The 19,378-nt window shown below is 37.6% G+C and overlaps 1 protein-coding gene across 1 annotated transcript in view; it reads right to left on the bottom strand.

Moving 5' to 3' along the window:
* Window positions 1-19,378, bottom strand: part of LOC149555276 (protein disulfide isomerase-like 5-4) — a 155,441-nt gene that overhangs the window by 18,262 nt on the left and 117,801 nt on the right. The window contains exon 12 of the mRNA XM_089829393.1: window positions 607-819. Coding sequence (XP_089685519.1) covers window positions 607-819 — 213 coding nt within the window. The remainder of the gene's footprint in view (window positions 1-606; window positions 820-19,378) is intronic.

Genomic DNA, 19,378 nt, shown 5'->3' with positions numbered 1-19,378 from the left:
GACCCCACATTTACATATAGCACTTCTTGTGAGTCCATACTACTAGATAAAACAATTGTATCTACATTGAGCGTATATCATTATTGTTAACTAAGCAAAATTCACATTAACATGCAGATCAGAGCAATCTGGACTCTGTTTCAAATAAGTAGCTTCTTGTGGAATTGCACTCTCCACTAAAACCAGGTTGTCAATGCTTTTAATAGATGAAAGAAGTCCCGATTTATCCAGAAGACATTAGTATGATGAAGATATCAACATATCTTTTCCATTTTGAAAATTAACATAAAACACAATGGCCCAGTGTCAAATAATAATTATAGGAGGATATGAGAAGGCTATAAGAAGCTCACCAAATTTGAACAGATGATCGTAAAGAGTAAATGAAAAAAAAAAGAAACTAACTGTGTTTATCTCAAAACATATATACCGTAACATTTTCATGAGGCGTAATGTGGGATTTCCCAGAAAACACACTGGCCCAGTGTTGAATAATAATTATAGGAGGATATGAGAAGGCTATAAGCAGCTCACCAAATTTGAAAAGATGATCATAAAGAGAGTAAATGAAAGAAAAAAACTGTGTTTATCTTAAAACATATATACCGTAACATTTTCATGAAACGTAATATGGAATTTCCCAGATAACCGATCAACACTTGCACCAAGATAAGGTGATAAACGACTTGCTTCCTTCAATAATTTCACAGAAAGCCTTTTTCCAAAGGAAAACTGAGTGATGACATGTGACACATTCATTTTTGCAGCATCAAAAGAATGTGACCCAGAGTGAGCTGATATGATAAGGTTTCCAGGCACCTGTATCCATAAAATTGGTTAAAGACAATGAATTGTAATTTAATTCAACTCCCTTCAGACATACTTTTAAAGAGATATTAGAGAAAAGAAATCAAAAAGCTATCTCAATTTGCAAAGGAATATTCATTCAAAAGCAGTCTACGTCCATTTCAAAAGACTAGTAATCCTAAAAATTAAGCCAAAATTGAATTTTTTGGTATTCGTACACATAGATATCTGCATGCCCAATGACACACATGCATGTATGAAATAATGAAAATGCCAAAACAAAACATGAGCTGCAAGTCAACATTTAATATTGGGTATATAGAATACAGTGGATTGAACTTGAATGAATTCAAGTTTCTTGGGATCCTCCAAATGTATTTAAATAGATTATCCCTCTCACAGATTTGGATACAAGGTGACTTTATACTTACGATATTTTTCAGGGATATGATGACTCTTCAATTGAATTGGATCACTTGAAGATTCAGGTCTTGAAAGCTGTGTACAAGATCTAAGTTGTATAATTGTAGGCAGTACCTTCAGTGCACACTTATTGTGTGCCAGTGGCTAAATAGCCGACTGAATTACCTTTATTGTAATTTGAATATTAAATAAAAATTAGAAAAGCTGTTTGAAATCATTTTAAAATTAATTTAAAAATTGTTAAAAAAATCTATTGTCAGAATTTTATTCAGCTGCATAGACGCTTTACTTATACATGTTCCAAATTCTTGATGGACTTTTTCGGAATAAAATGTTATGGCTACAAATTCACAAGACTAGGAGAATTGATACTCAATATTCATCACAATCAAACTACATGTTTTGAACTCATTTTCAAGCAAATCAGACTGGAAAACCAACATGCATATATACAGGCTCCTACAGGATGTGTATCAAAAAATAACGTCTTCTTGCATGATGCTGTCAAGCTAATGCATGTAATTAGCATCATTTCAGAGGGAAGAACAACCATGAGGATCAGACCAGGAGATATCCATCTTTCACAAATTTGAGGCAATTTTAACGTGTCCCTTAAGTAGCTGTCACAAGGCTTGAGATCACATACCTCCAATAAAGGACAAGTTTGATTTAGATCATAAAAGGAGACACGGCAATTTACTAAAATTCCACAACCATGACAGAAAGGAAGAAATCCAAAGTATTTTAACTCCCAAAACATGCGAATTGAGGTGAAAATACAGATATGAATCAGAGAAAGGCTGCTAAATAAAGCAAGTAGTTCATGAAGCCCAATACAAATTTTATGTCATTATATATCTATAATTAGAATTTTTCTCAAAAAACCAAGGAGATCATAATAACCAAAGTAAGAGCTGAGACTCAAACAACCACTACATAACTATGTCATTCATCTATAAGTAGTGTTACATAAGGACATGCCCTCAGGGATCTAAGTGACATTCCCAACATCTCAAATGTCTTGATGACCCAAAGACCTGGATGGAATATCCCAAAGACCCAAGGATTGAACAGCCTGCTACATTTGGGGCATTATCTTTTTAATAATAAAGAGCATAAGCTAAGGATTACTGGAGAAGTAGAAAAGTCTGACTGATCACAATCTAGGTCTCAAAAACAGACGCCATATAATTGTTAATAACTATGAAAGAAGCAATATAAGATCTTACAACGTTCATCAAGGAATACCTAAGCCCAAGAGGACCAGTCTAGGTGATTCTTATAGAAAGCAAGGCATCCAGGAGCTTCTCCTATCACCCTATGTTGATGCACCAATGACAAAACCAATGATATGTCTATACACTTGAACTTGCCCTTACTAACATTTTTTTTTTGTCAGTACCTACACATGCACTTGCCAAAATCAATTGAGGTGGACCAAATTATGTACTTTTCTACATGTGTGTTTTGATATTTTGTTGGTTTTTTATTTACCTTCCTCTTAGTTCCCTATTTTTCATAGCACTAATTTCCTTTTCCATTATATTGTTCCCGTTCGGGCATTTAAAGTTTAAACACTTAAAAACTCCTCTAGGCCTCCTTAGAACCATTCATTTAGCTTCTTTATCCTTATCCATATATAGTCAATCACTTAGTGAAGATGGTAACGTGTGTTTCCTATCTTGTAATGCCAACACCAGCAACCAAGCCATTGGTGTATAAAATTCATTTCATACATCACTCGCCTATGATACTGATGATTTTATACATAAATCATAAATTAATAAAACAACCAATACCAATGGGTATCAACCCAAGCCCCTCTCTACATCCTCATAGTCACTCCCTATAAGATAACCATTAGCTAATAAAAAAGCCTCCATGATTGGATTTTATCAAATAGACCAATACCATGCCTTGTAAAATACCCTTTATGGATCTTGCACATACATCTTTACATCATATAACAAATCTCCAAAAACTCTTGGCCCTAGAAAACATGTAAAATATCTCAACAACTAAACAAACCTTTGCCATGTACTAGTATTGTAGATATTGGCAAAACTACTCTACACATAGGACAAATACCATAGAACACTACATAGATGATATGAAATCATTTTTTTAAATGATGATTCCCCATATTCATTAACCTACTTATTAATGAACCCCAAGATAAATAGGTCATTTGGAATGGAGGATGCAACATCCGTATTGACTCATTTTCTCTCATTGCACCAATACAATACTCCAAATATGACCTTAACTAAATAAGGTTATTATCATGTGGATCCAACAAAACGAATCTAACACCTTTGTTTACCTATTACCATAAATCCCCAAGTCCATCCACACTTAAATGATAGTTTTTCACTCACCATGGTCTGTTTGCATATGTGCCATAATCTATTTTGAAAGCCAGTGCACTTGGCTAATCCATAATGGAACTTGAAGTTGGCCCCAACCCTTGAAAAATCAACATCAAATCTCAAACAACCGAATACACAATACCAACTTCTCATAGCATAAATAATTCCCCTTAAAAAATATGAAATATTGCCATCCAATGACCTAACAATAAAGAGCCCGATGACCTTCAAGATAGATGGAATGATGGAATGACACATTTGAACACAGCAAAAGGGGGTAGCAAAAAAGAGGAATGGAACCTACTATCCTTTTCCCATGAACTTTCAACAAACTATACCTTGTACAAAAATCCATATTCAAGAAAACACAATTATTACTTAAAATATAACATTGAACGATTACCAAGATATCTGATATTAAGAAAAGATCAAAGGTCTTCTTAAAACAACGGATAGAATGTTTTATACAAATAAAATAAAAGTGATAACTAATAGAATGTAACTTCAAATTAATAAAGCAAAGAATAAAGAATATTCCTGAAGTCTCTTCTAAAGACAAATTGACCATTTTATACTAAACATTACAATAATACTTTAATATCCTCCATTAATGATCAATCTACAAATTATAACAAGCTTATTCCCAAATTATACAAATTTGTAGAGAGATAATGACTTCATAAAAATGTTTGTGCTTTGGTACTCAAAGGACCATATTACAACATCAATAATCCGTCTTCTACAAGTTAGCTAATGAACTGAAATGAAACTCAACATGTTTGGAACACTCATGAAAGAGTTGATTCTTTGCAAGCTTTAGCACACACTGTTTTGTACAAAACAAGGGTGAAACTCTTGATACATTTTCATGTCTAAAAGCATCCTTCTTAATCATACTACGTCACATGTTTCTTTTACTCGTCCTCAATACTTTGCTTCTAACAACGAAAGAGCTATTGTTGACCGCTTCTTTCTAGTCCATTTGATTGTCAAAGTTGAAACATATCTACAAGTTGATTCTCTAACATCCACAAGACTTATCTCATCTAAATATGTGAACCCAATTTTTTGTCATCAACAGAACCTGCCCAATCTAAATTCGAATGATTGTAGTTTGATCCTCAAATGACAATACTAGAACATCAAAGAAATGACGATGAAGCTTCACATGTTTGGTATACTCTTCTTAGCAAACTTTATCACACCTTGGTTGTCCCGAAACAAGGATAAAGGCCTCATTTATGGCATTGTCATGTCCGAAAATATCCTTCTAAGTCATACTACCTCATATATTGCTATTATTTTTCTTCAATACTCTATTTCTGTTGAGAAAAGAGCATCTACTTATTGTTTATTGCTAGTCCATGGGATTGTACCTTCCAAGGTTGAAAACATATACATTTTTTCAGCAATAGAATCTGCCCAATCTGAATCAATAAACCCAACCAACTTAGAATCTTTTCTTTTGCCGCACAAAATGCCAAAGTCAAGGGTCCCTTACACATATCTCAACACCTACTTCACTGCAACCAATGTACTACTTTTGATGTTGTCATGAATCTAGAAATGAAACTCACAACATAGCTCAAACCAGGTCTGGTGGCTAAATGGTAGATATGGCTGCCACCAATTGCCCAAATGTTGACTCCTTTACTGCTTTTGTGCCTAATTTTATTGAAAGCTTTAGCCCTTTCTCCATAGGTATGAGATTTTGCATTTGTCATTCTAAACTTATTGAGAAAACCCATCTTTAGACTCAGCAATAAAAACAACTCTACTTGTTTGCCAAACTTCTAAACCTAGGTAGTATAGGAGGCCAAAACCATTCACGACAAAACTTTGCTTAATTAACATTTGATTAATTATAAAAAAGGGAGACTTGTCACTTGTAATAATGACAGTATCTACATAAAAATGACCAGTAGTAGATGTCATTAACTAAACTTTTGATGTACATATTTGAATTTGGAGGACTTGAAAAAATCAAATACCTATCAATTTTAGTGTGTACCATGCTCCCGGTGCTTGACTCAAGCTATATAGAGCTTTCTTTGATTTGCCTATTTGATGTTCCTCTCTTGCAACCTGAAAACTCTAAGGTTGTCTAGAATATGAAATGGGGAGCAATGTGAAAGGGTAGATTACTCCTTTTCAAACTTGCACATTCAAAAGGAAGATGTCCAAATAGGCTCAAGGAGATCCTAAGCACTAAATGGGTCAATGATCCTTCACTGTAGATGTGAAATGGGAAATGGATAGGTGCAATTTGAAAAAAGTATGCAAGATAAAGGGCTAAAAAGGCAAATATGGATAATTTGGGAAATACAAACCAACATAGAATAGTGAAGGACTAGAAATGAGAACGAAATAGTAAAATTGACCTATGATACAAATGTGGGTTGGAAATGTTGGGTACAAAACATTCCAAACGAATTGTACCATATATTTCAGGTTAAAACTTGGCAGGATTGCTCTGATGGATCTCAATCTTCTTGCAAAAATTCCAACAGCTATGCCACTTGTTCCTACACAAAGAAAAATGGGGATAAGGCTGGATAAAGGGGTTTGCCTCAAACAAACCCCTATTTGAAATCTATCTTGAATTAAAATGAAAGAAATGAAAGTGTGTTGTCATGTGGTAGAGGCTAGATCTAAAATTGAAGTAATTTAAACCTTGGCAATGTAGATACTTTTGTGAATGTGATCAAATATGGTAATGCAATAGCTTTAATTTAACGCAAAAACTCAAAAGGAAATCATGAAAGACAAAACATTATGTAATAGATGTTTTAACTTTCCAAAATACCTGATTAAGAAAGAGAAGAAAGAAGACTTGAATGAGGAGATATGTGCTTCTCATTCCTTTAGAAAACACTCATTTGCTTAGGCCTCCAATGAGGGAAAGATGCTAAATCTATGGAAACAAACACACTGAATGCATATGGCTTAATTGCTTAATGGCTTTTGAACTCAAATGCTTGTACTTGACAAAAATGAATGATTGATAATCTTGATTTTCATTAACAAACAAGGAGAAATAGGGCGATTATATGTCTCTCACAACATCCTGGAGGTTAAAACAAAAGTAAGCCGACTCTTAATCCTAATTCCTCATTAAATCATTGAGATAGGGACTCACTTTAAATTTGGGCTCGATCTTCAAGGTACATAATGTTTGGGACATTATGTACCACCCAATCTGGCCCAAATAAGGACCATGGGTCTCAGGCAATGAGAGAATGTGGAATTATGAGATATAAGCAACTTCGAGGTTGGGTTAGAACACAAAGGCCACAGATGGTAATATGGGACTTAGGTGATGAAATGACTTATAGGATTGCAAGGAAAATAGAGGAGCACACTTAGAAATAAGGCTTGCCATTGAAATAATAAAGGACCCATATTTAAATTTAGGTTTCCATAAAGTGCCATATAAAGTTTTGTTATGATAATACATTAAAGTCGGTGCTAAATATTCCCAAAATTGTACACAAAATGAAGTGCTTAAAATTAAGGATGGTATAGGTTAAGATATACACTCTTCTTCCCAGATCACCATTGATAAAGGAACAAAGGTGCTTATCTTTGTCGTAGGAACAAAGGTCTCCTTATAGTCAATGCCTTCTCTTTGCGAGAACCCTTTTGCGACCAATCGACCTTTGCACTCTCATGACTACCATTTACTTTGTAATTGACTTTGTGCCAATAGGTCTCTTCTCTAGTGGAACATCTAAAAGAACCCATGCCTTATTTTCATAAGACTCTTATGTCCGGTTTCCATGACCTTTTCCTATACAAATTTTTCGTTTGTGACCACAAATTCATTAGGCTCTTCAACTCTAAATATTAGCCATACAAGAAAAGTTAATTGTTTTCTTAGTCTTCTCTCTAAATGGGTCAGTGTATGTGTTATATCACTACCCTCTGAATTACAAGGTATAGCTCCCTTAGGACTTGCAATGATATACAGTGAATATGTCTGTCTTAGATTAGAAGTTTGACAGAGTAAGCTATTAACCTGAGAGTAGTAAAGGCCAACCAAATTGCTTGTAGACACAAACAATTCAGGCAAAATGGATTGGGACAACCTATCACACCCAATAGAATGACTATAGCAAATTATCTTGAGATTTTTTAATTCTTACTTATATTCTAAATGCAGATTAATTATCTAAAAGCAGAAGAGGAAAGGAAGAAGAGGTGCACATGAGGGCAAATGGAATTTCTTTAACTATTAGACTTAGATGAAATGGAATCCAACAAGTTACTAATAGATTCATCCACATTTATTCTTCAATTCCCAATGAAACTACCTTTAACATACCATGTAATAAACAAGAGAAGTAGAACCATATGTGAAAAAGTAAATGGAATTACTTATACTATAAATACCATGGTGAAATGGAATCCACAAGGTGATCACAGAATCACATGTAATCGTCCTTCAACTCTCAATGCAGAACTAATCTATGGGCAACAAAACATGAAAAGCAAATTAGGTAAATGGAATTATAGAGCCAATTCACCATCAAGTTTGCCAACCTTTGTATTATCTCTACTTTGCGGCCTTGACTCATGATTAACTTAACTTTCCTGCAACCATGAGATCAATGGCTTTCGTAGCTTCGTCATGTTAACTCCGGGTTGTCTTTAATCACTTGCAAACATGCGACAAGCATTGATCTTTTAAGATCTGACGGCTGAGACTAGAAGATCTTAACTCTCTTAATCTATCTTCAAAGGTAATTCACTTTCAAATGACCTATGACGTGCATTCATTTGTTAATTGACTTTTCGACAGCCCACGTAACTTGCTAAGATCACATCTAAACCGTTTATGCACTGAATCGACAATGCACGTTCACCTACCTTTACATTTTGATGTTAAAAGGTTTTGACTGCTTTCTACGGCACAAATTGCTTTCTTTGCATTCTGAGCTCGATCATCTATGATGTCTTCCATGAAAACTGTAACACAACATGAATCTTTAACTCCAACATGATTAAGAATAGCGAATGATGGATTAGTAAAATATCCAAATCTTCTCCTCATCAAAGCAACGCATAAACAAACCCTCCAAAACCTAATCACCTAGCCTTTTGACTAGTGCATTGCTTGCATGATTTCCTGCACTAGATTAGCTCAAAGGAATAATGAGAATAGACGTCATCCTATGGGCACTTCTAGACTCAAACTCAAGACATTGACATATTTGACTTGACTTTAACCCAAAGCAAAAATGGGATGAACTGGAAATTGGGCAGCAATATGATAGCAAGAATATATGAAGATGAAAGGAGATGGCAATCCGTTCTATTAAAGATTTATGATCAGCTTAATAGCAGATTGATAAAGAGAGTTCTAGAAGATTACATGAAGAGAAATTGAATGATGGTTTGGTGCCTCTAGTGGATTCATAGTCAAAATTGAAATGAGGGGTCAGTGCCTCTAGTGCACCTGTACTCATAAATTGAATGTAACGATTGATGCCTCTATTAGATTGTTTACTATTTGAAAAAAAAAGGAAAAAGAATTATATAAAGCATCATTGTGCCGTGGTTTTCTCCTACAAGGGCTTCCACATAAACATCATGTGTTATTATGATGTGCATGATTATTGATGTTGAGTAAATGATGCCAGTGTGATTGATAAAAAATTTAATTGGTAAATGTGGCATTATATTGATTTAATAAAGGCCCACAATAATGAATCAGTCATTTCAAGATAGAATAGCCACACAATTTCAAGAAAATAGATACCCACGATTTTCTAAAAAAACTGGCATGATTTTGCAAACCTTAAAAAACTGCAATTTTCAACAAAGAAGTCACAATTTTTGGCAGAAAAGTTCAATCTTTTTCTTCAGATGCTATGATTCTGCTTGTTAAAGTAGATTAGATCTATTACAAATTAGAATGTGTATATCTTTTAAATTTCTTGAAATCTTGAACAATATGCTTATTGGCTGAGCTTTCTTTTTGCAGGTTATAATCAGAAAGGAGATACTAATTATATTTCACAAATATTGAAATGAAACTTAAACAATAATAATGAATTGTGATTATTGCATTTACAAGTCTGAATATGAATATCAAAGAATGATTGAACTTCATGAGGCTTTTCACTAATTGATTGATGTGCATCCTCTAAGTCTGATCAGACGATATATATATATAATCAACGGAAAGGGGCATGCTAATGAATAGACATGCCTCCACATAAGTGGAGACATGTCTGTTTATTAACACAATGGTACCCGTTCATTACTTAAAAGTTAAAAATGGCTAATGATTGTCGATAGTTATACAAGTAACAAAGGCAATTTATATTCACTTGATACCATAATCAGCAGTCAATATTAGCAAGGATATCAGATCAGATCTGATGTTTATCTCTGCACTATCGATTAATATGTAGATAAATATTATATTTGGAACACAATCAACCAATATGTTAATCTGCAATGCTAATTGCTAAATACAAATATGCAGATCAATATTATACTTGGAACAAAATAAATGACGATCTGATCTACTTTATGGATGATAATTAGTTTCACAAATAAGATCGATAAAATGATATTAGTTTCAAAGTTTAAATATATATATAATGTATATTGATATATGTGCATGCATATAATTATATCTTTCTATTGATAATTATCATCCATAATTCTCTTACCGAAGCTATCATTTTTCAACACTCCCTCTTAGCTAGGGAAGATAAAAATCCAACCAAGCATAGAGCACAACAATATCACCTTACTCGTGATATCAGAAGACATGTTTAAAAATATCAAGTCACGTGACATTCTTCATAACACAAATATTCATATTATGGAATGTGCATTGACATTAAGTATCTTTCATGGTATATCCATGGATACAATATCCACCGTGATCATCTCTTAAAGATCATAATGATCTTCAAATGATATCAACTCTCATGATATCTATCAAAATGGCCAAGAGATATTAAGTATCATGACATGTCCACGAATATCAAGTCACATGATATCCATCACAACAGTGAAGTAGATCAATGTAAAGTCACCACCTTACACTGTCAATTACAAGTGTTCAAACTCGTCACCTTTCAATAATGTACACATGGGCCCATAAAGTTGTAAAGTCACACGCGTGACAACAAAAGAGTTTACACATCAAACATCTTTTTATACATTAGTACAAATAAATGAGTATTTGAGACTCAATATCAAGTTTGACTAACATTTTCAACCACACCAACTTATTCCGAAAGTGTTCAACCTTTATCCTAGTAGAAGTTTGATGAGAATGTTTGTTGTTTGATCACTTCTACTAGTATACTCTAACCAGATCACATTCCTTTCTACCATGTCTCTAACACAACAATAAGGAATCTCAATGTGCTTTGATCCATCATGGAACACTGGATTCACTAAAAGCTTGATGCAACCCTAATTATGCAATAGATAATTGTAGGTTTCAGGGGCTCGCCAAATAATCCCACAAGCAATTTCCTGATTCATACTACTTCTCTTGCCCCCATAGAGACTGCAATGTATTCGGTTTTTGTAGTGCTTTGAGGAACTAATGGTTGTTTCCTATTGATCCATGAGATCATTGCTAATCCTAAACTAAAGCAACATCGTGATATGTTTTTCCAATCAATTGCACTTTCAGCCCAATTTGAGTCAGAGTATCCATGTAGATCTAGGTCTATATTTTTCTAGTTAAGACCATATCCAATTGTGCCTCAAAAGGATCTCAGGATATGTTTTGCAGCAACAAAATGTATCTCCTTTGGTTCACACATAGACTGGCTAAGTGTTAGCATGAATGCTGATGATACTACTTTGAGGGAGTATTCTAAGCATTGGAGAGTATTGACATGTTGCATTCATGATTGTGTTTGTCATTAATGTCAACATACCGTGGTTTCTATAAAGATTGGCTCAGTAATAGACAGGGATCTTAATGATACGTACAATGGTTTGATTGTTTGGTGATGCACAGTTATGAACATGTTCAGCACATTGTCCTAATGACACAGTCAAGTGCGCAGAGTCTAAGTCGAAGACGTACGAAAGTTGTACCTTATTTATAGAGAGCAGTTCAGAGACACAGTATTAGGAAAGCAATTCCTGATGTTTGTTCGGTACATTATATCTGAGACGCAGTGAGAAGATGCACAGTCAGGCGGTGATAGAGGGCAATCAATTGATGACGTCAACAAGTGTGCAAGCCCTAGTATCACACGTGTGAAGTTTTGTATAGATTGTGAGCCGACAATGCTATTGTAATTATAATTAATTAATTATCTTTTAATTGGGAAAGCCTCAAGGCTGACTCAAGGAGTTATGATAAAGGTATAAAGGAAAGATGTTCTCCTTGTTTGTAAGGAGAGCATGAGCGTTGTGATCATTGTATGAAGTGCAATGTGAGAAGTGCGAAATGCAAAAAGAAGTAGAGTGCTTACTGAATGCAAGTAAATGATCCAAGAGATTATTGGATGAGAGTGTTGTGATCTAGCTACAAGATCAGGAGGAGCAGAGGTTCAGTTAACAGGATAGAAGAAGAGAAAGGAAGTACATTTCATTTCTATTATTCCTTATTCTGCAAGGAATAATACAAAGATCATTTGGAAAGTGGGTTTCATTGGCCTTGCCCTTGAAGTTGTTTGGGCAATGGGTTCAGTTGTCTTCCACAACTCCTAACAGGGTTGGCACAACACCTAACAAGGTTGGAATCTCCTAACATGGATTCAGAGTCTCCTAACAGGGACTCATATGTATTGAATCTATTCATAGACTCGTAACTGTAGAAACCTAAATTTGATTACACCACTTTGGTAATCCTATTTAGTTATCTCTAAAGGCATCATTAATTAAATTCCTATTTAATTAATCCTTTGCCATCCCCTAGCTGATTAATTTAATTAATCATCTATAGTTCTAATTGATAAATCAAATAACCTATTATTTATCAATTAATCCTATTCTTCTATCTAATTCCAAAATCCTCATTTATTAAATAAATCTATTTGATAAATAAAGCTCTCAAATCTAATAACCCCTAAACTATCCTAAACCCCCTTTTTAGCCTAATCCACCCCATCCACCCATACTAACTAAACTTAGTCACTAACTCACCCACCCTCATTAAATGCCATCCACTTGCAAATCTCTAACAAGCCTAATCTAATCCTAAACCATCTCTAATCCACCCCCTAAACTTGTCACATTCCCTAAGTAAGCTTAAGACTTTCCTAAGCCAAGCAAAGTCAACAATCTCAACTCCCTCCAAAATATCCAACCACCAAACAATGAATGCTCTTACAAAGGCAATAAAGACTCTTACAAGCTCTTACAAGTCATAATGAAGGGTCTTTATGAAGATATTATCCCTTGAGCCTCCTTTGTTGACTCATCCTTCCCCTTTCCTCCATCCACTCACCTTGTGACATGTGTCACTCCCTGGTTGGTGCTAAACAAGCACAATCCATGTGCTCCCCTTTGAGTGCATCCTAGCCCTCCTTAAGCTTTTTCCTTTCCTTCCATCTTAACCCTCCATCCCTCAAGCCCTTAGCCTATAAATTGAATCCCCTCCCAAGCCATTTCATCACAATCCTTGAGCTAAAGTTATAATGTCATTTTGAGAGCAAGTTTTACATCAAATCCATTCACCCAAGCCAAAATCCATCAAGAACACCATTGAAGCTAGTTTGAGAAGCCTTGAGCATACATACCAAATCTAAGCAAATAGACTCATCCCTAAATCAAGTGACCATCCTCATTGGGAGAGCCATTCTATGGCTCATATTCTCATTTGAGGGTTTCACTTTGTCTCTCATATATGTTATGATTTTTATGCTAGTTAATGCTTTGTTCTCTTAATAGATTAGTATTTCTTGCTAACATATTTCTCATATACATTTAGAACCAAACCATCTAGCCAGCAATCCAAAAAATCTTCACATCCAAGCCTTCAAAATTGTTGTCACCTTGCCAAAAGTTTGCCATTCCTAACATCTTCCAAATCCACCAGCCTCACCAAGGTTATCCCTTTGACAGAGCTTTGTCTAGGGTAATCTAGCTTTGTCACTTGCTATCCCTCATCACCTTGAGCTAAAGGTTGGGATCCACAAGTGGTCAATCTCATGTCATGCCCATAGGATCATTAGTCTATCCTTAAGTTGACACAATCACCACCAAGCTTGCACATAGGAAAGTAGACCTTTCGTGTTTTGGCAACATATCTTTGAAGTTAGAATCCCCAACCCAATCCTCCTTAGGTTTTTGTCATATAGCCTTACCTCAACCTAGGAAATCATTTGCATAGAAAAGCCTTCCTCTTTTGCATCCATCCGCATTGTTGCATCTCATCCCTACGAAACATTTTGCATTTTCATGCCACCCGTCACTCGCTTAGGCAAGAAGAAGAAGGAAACAATGGAGCCCTATCATTTGGATCCAACAGCATCGCTCCCCTTGAGCACTCAACCATCCTTCAGCCCAGAGAACGCTATGCCATCACCTACTGACATTGAAGCTTTCATGAACCAACCAGGAAATGCAGTATTGGTGAACGCCATTATAGACAAAAACAAGGAAACAATCATGGCTAACTTTCGAAGGGACAACATTGGAGCCTTCGACTTTGGAAGACCTCCCCCCTTATCAGATCCATCTTACCCCTTGTTTGAGCAACTCCCACCACCCATAGGCTCTTATGATTCGAATTATCCTCAATATGTGCCAAAAGAAGAGCCTCAACCCACCCCATATGATCCAACAGACCCAAACATACCAGCCTCCACTCAAGTTGAAATCTCCCTTCCACAAGCCAATCCAGCAACCACCACTCCACCATTGGTCCATACCACTCCATCCCAAACCCCCTTTGCCCAAAACACCTCACCATTCACTCCCTTCACTATCGCTGCTGCTACTCTCCAACCCAGCCTTCCAAATCCACCAATCTCCCAAATCAGTGCTAGTATCTTTGGCCAACCTTAGCAATACACAACCGGGATGCCACCCATGGGGCCAAGTAATCAACCCTTCATCACCCCCATCTTGTTTACCTCAGCTCATAACACAATTCCATCATTTCCATTAGTTCCTTGGAGCTCAATGCCATCAGCCACACATCCACAAGCTACTACCCTCACTCCACAAAGCTATCAAACCCCACCAGCTACTACCAATGTTCTGCCACCACTCTACCAAGCTTTCGAATCCAGCCACCAAGCTATCAAACCCCATCAGTTCCATTTCCAAGCTTTCAATTCCCACCACCTCCACCACCAACTAATCCATTACCTCCTATTACCAACTATTTTTCTACGCCACTGCTAGGAGGAAATCCACCAACCACCAATTACTTGGCCTCTTTTGCCATGCAAACACCTTCCCAAATGGGGGCACAACCCACATATATTGGTCAAACTCCTCAAATCCAAAGTCAAGTTCCACATGCTCCCCGATCCTTTCCCCAAGCTTCACAACCATCTTATACCTTACCTCCACAAAGCAATCCATTTATCCCACAACCAACTTATGTTCCTCAATCCCAACATCAAATCCAATATCAGCAACAAGCCTCACAACACATGCAGCAATATGTGCCCCCTCCACCTCAGCAACCCATCATCCACCATTCAGTTGCCCAAGCCATGTACAATCCCTACCAACCCATGCCTCAAAGTCATCCATATTCCATTGCCCCATCTAACACATATCTACCTCAGGGCACTCCTACAATGGGGGCACCTCAGCCATCACCCATTAATTCAGAATGGGAAGCCATGAAGACAGCTTTGAAGAACATCCAGGAAGGAAATGATCCAAAAACCTTCAAGTTTGAGAATGTGTATCCTTACCCATTTGACGGAGCCATTACCATGACACCATTTCCCAAGCATTTTGAGACACCCAAGTTTGACAAATTCAGAGGAAAAGGAGACCCTGTTACACATATCAAAGAATTTTACATGCACTGCCAAGAAGTGGCATACGATGACGTCTTCCTCTTGCGTCTCTTTCCCAAAAGGTTGGCCGGACCAGCTCTTGAATGGTTTTATAGAATCCCCTATGGCACAATTAAAAATTTTGCTGAATTGTCTGAGGCATTTGTAGCCCAATATGCCCATCTTGTTGAAACAGAGCTATCAGTAGTTGATCTTGTCCACACTAAGCAGAAAGGTGGAAAAGCCTTCCCGAATATCTGCAAAGATGGCAAACCCTTACCACCCGCATATCTTGCACCTTGCCAGAGTGCCATTTGGTGAAAATGTTTATTGATAATGCCCATCCTAGCTTGGCTCACCACATGACCATGAACTGTTTGCAGACCTAAAAAGACATCAAAGAGAAAGGAATGATCCTTGAGCAAGGACTCATTAAAGATGGTGTGGTCAAGATTTACAAGGAAGCCAACCAAAATCAATCACATTCCAATGACAAGTCTAGGTATTGGAACAAAAACAAGCATGTTGCAACAGATGGCGTAACTGACACCAGACATGTGAATATTGTTGGTCCTTCTCAAAACTAGTCCAACCCACCATATCAACCAAACAATCAGCAAGCTATCAACTACCACCAACAGAATAGCCAAAGCTATCAAAACCACAATCCAAGACCCAACTTTCAAGGGTCTAGCAATCAAGCTAATGCCATCAATGTAGCTGCAGGACAAAAGCCCAGATTCCAACCTGCACCTAGAAATTATACACCCCTTGGTGAACCTTTGGATGTCATTTTTGAGAAATTAGTCAAGGAAAACCTCATCAAATTTCCTCCTACCCAGCAAATCGACCCAAGCCAATCCAAAGCTGCATGGTACAAAGACAATGAGTACTGCAAATTTCATAGGGTAAAAGGTCACACTACCCTCAGATGCATGAAACTGAAAGACTATGTGCAGGACCTCATTGATCGGAAGGAAATCACTGTTGGTGCCCAAACCTCTCCCAATGCAGGCCTACAGATCTATCAAAATGCTTTTCCTCCTCACAACAATCAAAATCCTGGAAAAGCACCTATCCAAAACAACAACAACAACACCAACAACCGCCAACCAAACCAATAGCATGGGAAGAACAATGACCACACTTCATCCTATATAGACTATGGTAGCCTCATAGGTTGTATATCTGAGAAAGAGCCTTCTGTCAATGTTATCAATATCCAAGGACCAAACAATGAGTGTGCAGTCACCACTCAAAGAGCACGATTTAACATCGCAAGCCCACCAGTTTCACCAGCACCATCAGCTCCATCAAAAAGCTAGTACAATATCTTGGAACACCTTGGGAACATGCCAGCCCAAATCTCCATTTTAGACCTTCTTCGCACTAGTCCTGTGTACAAGAACATCCTTGACAGTGCTCTCATAGAATCCCGTGTCCCTTCAGATATCAATGCTACTGATTTTCGTAATCTTGTTGGACACCTATCCTCCTCATGTGCCCTATCTTTCAAACCCACCGACATACCCGTGGTCGAGCCAGATCGCACCCTTCCACTTCGCATAGCCATCATGGTATCCAATTTTGCCGTGAAAAGGGTAATGATAGATAATGGATCAGCCTTGAATATTTGCACCCTAAAATTCATAAAACAAGTTGGGTATACTGAGGCAGATATCATCAGTGAGGTTATCACCATCAAAGCTTATGACAACTTGGAAAGAACCACAGAAGGAACTATTCTGCTGCCAATCAAGGTTGGGCCAGTCATCCAAGAGACACTCTGCCATGTTATTGATCTAAACCTACCATTTAACATCCTCCTCGGTCGCCCATGGATTCATGCCATGAAAGCCGTTCCATCCACTTACCATCAATGCGTCAAATTTCCGCATCAGGGCACTGAGGTAACCATCCATGCCGATCCAGAACCCTTTGCTTACTGCAATGCGGTTGAAGCCTCATATACAAACCATTGCCCTAGAATTGATATCGGCACAGCCATCGCCAGCTCATCCCACACTTGTAATGACCCAGAAACCATCCTCGCCTCCACCCTATCTACCATGAAGATCAATAACAAAGGCTATGGAGAGTATAGTCTGTCAGATGCATTTGCTGTCGGGGCACTCCCACTTAATCCACATGCCCATGGACGACCAACATATCACAAAGCTAAGGAGATTCCACCTCCCCGATACAAACAGTTTGGCCCAACAACCTTTGTATCCTCGAAAATCCCTCTTCATGAGGAGCTCACTCCCGATATCAACAATTGGTTACATAAGGATGCACCTCAAAGAAATCAAGCACGCCTTGATCACTTCAGCCAGAAGTATCCCCAAGAACATAAGCTCATCATTGACAAATGGAACTATCAAGGTGGTGGTCTAGGACCAGAAGAAAGAGGCATGCAGTGCCCCATCGATGCACACAAGTGGGAATCGAAGTCAGGTCTTGGCTTTGGCATACACACAACTGGAGGCACCAATACGGACGGTCACGCTTTTTCGAACATTCACCGCGACCTTGTCGAAATCGAAGACATTCCTGAGGAAGTTGAAAAGAGAGCCTACGACGATATCCTAGACCAAATCTCCCTCGGAGACTGTGTTCTCCAAGAACTATCCATCCACCTCATTGACCTACCACTCGCCCATCCACAACTCATAGATTGGGACCAACCAAGCATCATACACATTGATGAGTTCACATCAGAGGAAGCACTTCTGAGATTCATGGGAGCCGAAACTCCTCATAAGCAAACAAAGCCAGATTCTACCTATATCTACAAGCTAGATCCCAAGGGGTATTTTGGAGAAAATCCCCAACCTAGTTCCGATACACCCAAAACTGGAACTAAGGTGAATCCGAGACTAGCTAAGGCAGTGAAGAGAACCCCTCAGCAAGAACATCCAGAGCCACAAGCAGAACATGAGGATTTAGCATTGCCTCCTCAAGGTAATCGACTAGAGGTGTCTTCTATTCTAATTGAAGATACTAGAGAAGTCAACATCGGTTCTTCAGAGATCCCCAGACTTGTTCACATTGCTGCATCCCTATCACAAGACCAAGCTGACCTCCTCTTTGAGGTTTTAAGAGAGAACATTGGCCGATTTGCATGGTCATATCAGGACATGCCAGGACTTGATCCAAAGCTTGTAGTTCATCATCTTGCAGTTGATCCAAAGATCAAGCCCGTCAGACAAAAGCTTAGAAAAATGCACCCCAAGGTAGCATTACTGGTCAAAGCTGAATTAGAAAGAATGTTAGCTGCTAAGGTTATCCGACCTATCGACTACTCAGAGTGGATCTCCAACATGGTCCCCGTCACTAAACCTTCTGATGACATCAGAATCTGCACTGATTTCAGAGATCTTAACAAAGCTTGTCCAAAAGATGATTTTCCCTTGCCCAACATAGATATGATTGTAGATCTTACAGCTGGACATGAAATTCTGTCCCTCATGGATGGATTTTCTGGGTATAATCAAATCAAGATTGCAAAAGAGGATCAGCATAAGACAACATTCACTACCCCTTGGGGAACCTTTTGCTACAACATGATGCCTTTTGGCCTAAAGAATGTTGGGGCTACCTATCAAAGAGCTATGACAGCCATTTTTCATGATCTCATCCATAGCATTTTGGAGGATTATGTGGATGATATCTTGGTCAACTCTCATGCCTTCATGGATCATCTTGCTGACCTGGAGAAAGTCTTTGATAGGTTAGCCAAATATCATCTCATGCTGAATCCCAAGAAGTGTCTTTGGGGTCACATCTGGCAAGCTTCTAGGCTTTATAGTTTCTAAACGAGGT

This window comes from Cupressus sempervirens, chromosome 5 (assembly GCF_028749045.1).
Source record: "Cupressus sempervirens isolate cs-2001-9-10 chromosome 5, ASM2874904v1, whole genome shotgun sequence".
In the NCBI taxonomy this organism is placed as follows: domain Eukaryota; kingdom Viridiplantae; phylum Streptophyta; class Pinopsida; order Cupressales; family Cupressaceae; genus Cupressus; species Cupressus sempervirens.
This window is presented reverse-complemented; position numbering and strand designations above follow the sequence as displayed.